The 7035-nt window shown below is 39.2% G+C and overlaps 1 protein-coding gene across 1 annotated transcript in view; it reads right to left on the reverse strand.

The window, feature by feature from the left end:
* The window catches only part of ipmkb (inositol polyphosphate multikinase b), a 15906-nt gene extending 8990 nt beyond the window's left edge, over nt 1-6916 (reverse strand). Inside the window, exons 1-2 of the mRNA XM_015058156.1 lie at nt 6373-6916; nt 1806-1891 (exon numbers count right to left, since the gene is read on the reverse strand). Coding sequence (XP_014913642.1) covers nt 1806-1891; nt 6373-6574 — 288 coding nt within the window. The 5' untranslated portion in view covers nt 6575-6916. The remainder of the gene's footprint in view (nt 1-1805; nt 1892-6372) is intronic.
* Nucleotides 6917-7035: the final 119 nt, after the last annotated feature.

Raw genomic sequence — 7035 nt, forward strand, 5'->3', positions numbered from 1 at the left:
ACACACACACACACACACACCCCCACACACACACACACACACACACACACACAATGAAACTCGTGCTGTAATGTCAGACCTGAAGCAGAAACAGCTTTGACTCATATGGAAATGTTTGAGGGTTTACAAACAGAACATCCCATTGTGACAGATTAAGAACAGAACTGTCAGCAGTTTTAATGTCAAGATTTTTTTTTTTTGGTCTCCAATAAATATTCAAGTAACTTGGTGTGTATTCACACCTGACAGTCTGGTAGACTCGGTTCTACTGGGGACCAAAACTACAACATTTGTTCCATTTCCAGCTGCTGCGATTCTCTTTCACACTACACTGTGTTAGACAATCCAAACCATTTGAAAAACCTGTTCCCAACCTCGCCTGTGTGGGCGCTGCACCAAGAACCATTGAAAGAAAGAACAGAAGCCTCTGAAGAAGATGCTCAGCAAACTTCCTTCACAAAATGTGAACAACAGAGTGACGTCAGATTTTAGTGGCAAGACAATTTCTCTTTTAAATTTAGTAAAAGACTATGAGCCATTTCTCCCGCTAAAGTCAGACTCTCCCGTTTGTTTTGGTTGTATTTACCCGGAATGCCTTACAGTATAGTTCATTTCCTGCTTTTGAACGGTCTCCAGTCCGTTTGGTGTTCACCTATGCGAATGAACCGCACCAGAGTTCACTTCAATGGAACCGACTCCTAGGTTTGTCGGCAGACCAGAGTTCACTTTATAGGTTCTTCACACCTCACTATACCAACCAGACTTTCTGGACAAATGGACTGGAGCTTGACTAAAGTGGTTTCACCAAGGTTGGTGTGAATGAGCCCTTAGGAACAGGAGCTGAAACTAGATTCCTAGGATCCTAAGATATGGATCACAATGAATAGGAGAAGATTCCAGATAGGAGCAGCTGACTAGACTCTAGGGCTGTGTAATAATATCGATTTTGCAAAATATATCGACATCTTCTTTCCTAGAAAAAAATTTTATATTCATCCGCAAGTATCGTAACATCCAACTGTCACCTTGCTCACTCACTGCTTGCTTTGCCCGGAGAGTGATTAGGTCATCAGGCTTAGAGTGATTCCTTCAGATGTTAAGTGTCAAGGTTAAAAAGGTAAACTATTCAGAGCAGGGTACTTGGTACTTTACAAATGCAAGCTACAGTTTGTACGGTTTCAATTTAAAAGAAACATGTTTTCTCACCACTTCTTTGATTAATTTTGTCCAGCTGTCGACTTTAAGTCTGTGTCCATGTCCAACCAGAGCCAGGTATTGTGTAGTTGGTGCTTTTAATCGGTTTTCAGTTAAATTAATTCAATCCAACTCTATAACAGTCACAAAATGTCACCAAAATCACTCTGTCCCTCTAAAATATTTCTGAAAATCGCAAAAGTGTATTGAATTGTATCGTTTGCTGAATATCACAATATATATCATATCGTGAGCAGAATATCGTGTATCGTATCATGAGATTACTGTATCACTACAGCCCTACTGGACTCAGACGCTGAGATTAGGTGAGGATCTCTGTCACCCAGTTGTTCTCTTACTGTGACGGTTCTGACTAAATCTATAAAAACATTACTTCCAACCATGTTTAGAACTAAAGGCATCTTTTGAGTTAGAGGTGAAAAGTCTCCAAGAAACAGGGAAAAAGTCCAAATTGCCTCTACTGAAGCACTCGGTTGAGAACTCCAAAAAATCTCTTTTTTCCACCCCCCACACCCCCTCAAAAAAAAAAAGAAAAAAAAAAACTAACTGAAATATTTGTCTGGAAAAAAAAGTGTGAGAATTTTATTTACCATGCTATAAAACTGCATTTCTCGTGGTCCTCTGGGTGGAGGCTGAACTTGCTTCAAGACCGTTCCATCCGGGTGTTGTAAAATACCTGCAGCACACAGACAGTATGAATATTCAGTTATGTTTATGAATGCAATGCTGATGCTGATTTATGCAGAAAATAATTATACTGATGACCATCAAAAAGATTCAGTGTCTGCTTTATTCATTGTTTTGATCCATTATTGTCCCGAGACTGTTTGGAGAGTTGAGCTTCCAGGTGTAAAGGATAACTTCAGACAGGAACATGAAGAACACAAAGATGGCAGATCAACTATAGAACACGATGTTTCTCCTCCAGATCAAGTGACTGATGGGAAAATAAATTAACATGCTGGCATAAAGGTAAGATGAATTTAAGATGTTTCCTGTATGGAGAAACTATTATTCACATCTTGCAGGTTGTGAAGGATTCTACTAAATGCTCAAGTCTTCAGGTTTTTTTCATGGATCTTCAATTGCATTCAAATCCAAGAGCTTAATAAGGCCATTCAAGCACTGCTACGCTGCTTCTTATGAAAATGCCAGTTTCTTTTGCTTTTCGTTTAGATTCATTGTCATGATAAAGTATCCACCTTCATTTATCTGTCGACTCTTAGCATTACCATTCATCCATCTTTCATTTACATACAGTCTAGCAGTACTCTTTACCAACCCCTCCAGGTTTTCACTGCTTTTTTTAGCAGTCAAAATAACAGATTTGGTGCAAATATCTGCAAAGAATTAAGCAACATTTATATGAAAATGTGACTTTTTGTTCTAACAGTATAAACACTGTCCCCTGCAGGTGGGAGCTATCAGTCAGGGAAATCCAATGTTTTGAGCATTTTTGAGAGGAAAAAAAAAAACATCCCCACACCCTGATGTTCTGACCTTTAGAGTTCACCATAGATATTGTGGGCTTGAGGTGATTTGCAATCTCATCTCTACTTCAGTCATGGTGTGTGTAATGGCATTTAACTGACCAGAATATATTTCCCTGGAGAAAGTCTGGGAGAAAGCAAAACTGGACATTAAAAAGAATGGAATTCAGAGGAGTGAGAGCATGGAAGTGTAGATACTTTTTAGAAGCCTGTCATTAAAACATCCATTTTGTTTGGTCTAATGTGGTATTCTAATTTTCTAACATTTAGCTTTGGGTTTTTATTGCAACTATAATCATTAAAATTAAATAGATAAATAAAAGCTTAAAATGTTTTTACTCTGTCTGTAATGCATATCTTTAAAATGACTGTTTCACTTTCTGAGATCACTGGGAAGATATCATGAAATTTTATGCAATATTTGAATATTTTGAGATGCATCAGTATGCTTGAACTGGCTCACTCTCAGTGTTGTGTGGAGATGATTTTCAGGACTCTCAAATATAACAAAGATTTCTTGAATTACTTTTCTGATCTGTTCTTTGATTATGTCAAGGCATGAGAATGTTTCTGTCACTGGGAAACATGAGAGAAACCTGTGTGTTGTCCTGGTAAGTCAATGATAAAGCAGTTATTAGCATTATTAGCTCTTAATCTTGTCCACCCAGTCTCTCTAGCTACACAATGTGGAAACACACTGTAGCTTGTTGTGAACTGTGGCTTTTACTCTCTGCCCCACTTTAATATCACTAAAGGAACAGGAAGGAGGCCTGGAGAAGGGGCTCATCCATAACTCATAACCATATTGTGATGACTTTATAGTGAAAGTCATCACAATAAAGATTTTTATATTCAGCTATTTTAAAAGCTGATAATGTACAGAAGTAGTAGAAAAAAATGTTAAGAGTTTTGCACTAGCTTTATAGACCTTTCATAGAAGTGCACTTCTCTTTGCTTGTAGTGGGAAATGTTATCTTGGATAATATTTGGCAGGGAACCGATTAATTATTGACAGTCTATAAAAGTTTATAGGCATAAAAAATGCTATCTTATTTTACAACAGTGGACACTGTAGCTTGTACCAGCTGTAGCTTTTAGCCTGGATCTTACTGTGGCGTACCCTGTCCAATACTTAGCTACTTACCTCATTATTTTTGACACCAGTTGAGGATGGCCTGATCCTCATTCTTTGGTGTATTTGTTACCAAAATGAGGAAGCAACTCTTTACACAGTGAGACTGGAAAAACATATTTTTCCCTGAATGGCTACATTCACAAAACATGTTTAATGCTCAATTCTAATTTTTGGCTGAAATCTGATTTTTTATTTTTTTTTTTAAATGGTCATTCATACTACATGCAATCGCAATGAGATTTCTGTGTGATCGATTTATGAGACCCGCATGCGCAGAAGGACGCAGACGTCACAGCAGCGCACCAACAGTAATAATGGATACTGCCGCCTATGGCCGGATCAGAAAGTTGTTGATCAATGGGAGCAGACATGATTGTCACCGCTGAGCAGAGTTTCAACTATTTACCACATCTGGCTTCTTCTGGTGTAGAATTATGATGCACGTCTCACGTCAATGAGTGAAAAAGTTGGATAAAATATGACTTAACCAACCAGAGACTTTGAAAACTTTGACACTTGATTTAGTACCACTTACGGAAATGACACAAATTGGATTTTGGGGAGGGGAGGTGAGAAGATTGAAATTGGGCCGTTCAGACTCCAGTAATATAGTCGGATGAATCCCATTTGGACAAAAATAAATACAAATATTGGGTTTGGGTTGCTTTTGCCTACTGTGTGAAAGTAGCCCAAGTTTCTCTTGCCTTGGGATTCCTCCAGAGAAGCAGGCCAAGTGGCAGTGGAGAGGGGAGTGTGGGCCTCCCTGCTTAGGCTGCTGCCCCCGCGACCTGACCTCGGATGAGTGGAACATAATGGATGGATAGTTTTCTTTGCACTAAACATTTTGTTTAGCTCTGCTGAACTAGTCCCAAGTAGGCAGTACAATGAGAATGCCACTGAAGTTGGAATTCTGACTGGCAATGTCAACTTCACCATCATTCCCACTTGGTAAATGAAGTGGTGAGGTTGGAGCCTAGAGCCTAAACTCAAACAGATTTTATTTTTCTTTTAAAGATCTATATTTAAACCTTTACACGTTAGTCGTCTCACTGAAACAGAGGAATATTGTACTATTGTTTAGAACAATATTTAACATAGTTTAGTAAGGCCTTCATTTTTAGCTTAAGTACCACAGCTGCATGAGCTGGTAGAAAGTTCTGGTTCTGTTATTTATATATTAATGCTTTAAAGGAAAGTCATCAAAGATGAGTGAACTTCACATTTCTGTTGTTTCATGTCGACACAGGTTTTCCCCAGTTCTCCCTGTCCAGTCAACTTTTCAATCACACTACGACTGGAGCTGAACAACAAATCGATTTAATCAATTAATCAAATTTGCTGTTTACAAAGCATTAACATTTAGAAAATCTGATTTTTTTTTCCACCAATGCACTCTTTGGTCTTCCATAGTAAAGAATGAAGTCAGTCAGGCCCCCAGGGCCCACCATCTTGTTTTGAGAGTCGGTTTTACTGCTTGTATTTAGTTGAAAATCAGTAGGGATGACTGACATAAAAGCAAGTTGTTGAAAATATTTTCTATCTATTCGCCGTTTTTGAATATCACTTTGGTGCAGTTTTAAACTAGTTTTTGCTATATAATTAAAATTGACACTGACATTGTACAGCCTTTTTAAGAGGTGAAAGTGAGAAAAAAAAATCAAATCAGAAATCAGACTTGGTATGAAAAACATTGGATACCTTGTGTTTCAGCTACATTGCACAGCCCTCAGTGTGGACTCTAGGTTCAGGACAAGTCAGGTTTAAATCAATGACTTGATTTTTAGCAAGTCTTGACTTGCTAAAAATCAGAAATGTCTTGATTTCACTTGGATTGGAGCCTTTTAAGTTGACATTACTTGATATCTTACAGAGCATAATAATGGAGCCATTCCGGAGCCGCTAGTCCATTGAACACCTCTGGCCTTTTAGCAGAGTTTCTCCTTATGTTGTTGCAACACGCAAGCTGCAGCAACACGCAAGCTGCAGCAACACGCAAGATGCAGCAACACGCAAGATGCAGCAACACGCATGCTGCATCTCTCGGGCCACTTACCCAGGTTGGTCTTGTAAATGAGAGCTAAATTTAACACTGTAAGGTATTTTAAATGAATTAATTGGATAAATGAATAAATGAATGAATTCCATTTTGTTCTACAACAAGAAAAAATAATCTATGTGCCATATTTCTGAAGTTCCCTTGTGGTTGTTGGTGCTAACAAATACATTTTTCAATGTATAAGTTTGAGAGTTCATTCATTATTACTGTGATTAAAATTAAAGTTTAAGGCCTGAACTTAACCTGGGACTTGCCCGTTTGCTTTGGACCTGAAGCTTGGTCACACCCCTGCACTACATCTTTTTTCCGTGAAAATGTCTGGAATGATCCACACCCTTTTAAATGAATCATTCATCCGCAAACGTTGCTCTACAAACGTCTGACTGCTGCTGGTTTTCTATTACTCTTACTACCCCCACTAGTAAATCATTAGCCACGTACAGATGTAGTTTATTAATATACAGGCCTTTACTTACCAACTTTCTTCACTCCATACTTGTGACCTGCCACCTGATGAGAAAGTGGGACACAGCCGTTCAGGTGAGAGTGGTCCTGTGGTCCCAGAAGCTGCTGGCCGGACTTATTCATGGAGGCGCTGTCCCCAATAGCACCCAAGCCAGGGCTCAGTTCCAGTTTACCGAGCGCTTTGGTGGACTCCATGACGTTAGCTCCTGACATCTCGAAAGTTCAAAAGATAGAGCTGGGTCGAACGCCTAACGTAACGCCTGAAAGCCATCAATGTAGCACTTCGCGTATCCCGCTGTCATTTCGCAATCACACAATTCTGATGTAAATGTCAAATGCCTTCGAGTGAAGGCTGGTTCGGGTGAAACCAGAAGAGCAGGCAGTGGACTACCTAGCCACGCCACGGCACAGAATTCGTGACACAGCGCGGCGTCCAGCGGAGACGCTTAGCTCCCCGTCCAACGCTGATTCAATGATTTTCATTTCTGGAACAGAGACACAAACACATCCTGACCTGACCACTTCCTACTGCCGTTAATGTGAGCAGAGCCAGGGTTGGCTTCCGGTTGTCGCCTAAAAAATAAGACAAGGGAAGCGGCTCTAAATTCAGCAATAATAATAATAATAATAATAATAATAATAATAATAATAATAATAATAATAATAATAATATT

The sequence above is a fragment of the Poecilia latipinna genome, unplaced genomic scaffold, assembly GCF_001443285.1.
Source record: "Poecilia latipinna isolate Pla-1442-1.1 unplaced genomic scaffold, P_latipinna-1.0 Scaffold1520, whole genome shotgun sequence".
Classification (NCBI taxonomy): Eukaryota; Metazoa; Chordata; class Actinopteri; order Cyprinodontiformes; family Poeciliidae; genus Poecilia; species Poecilia latipinna.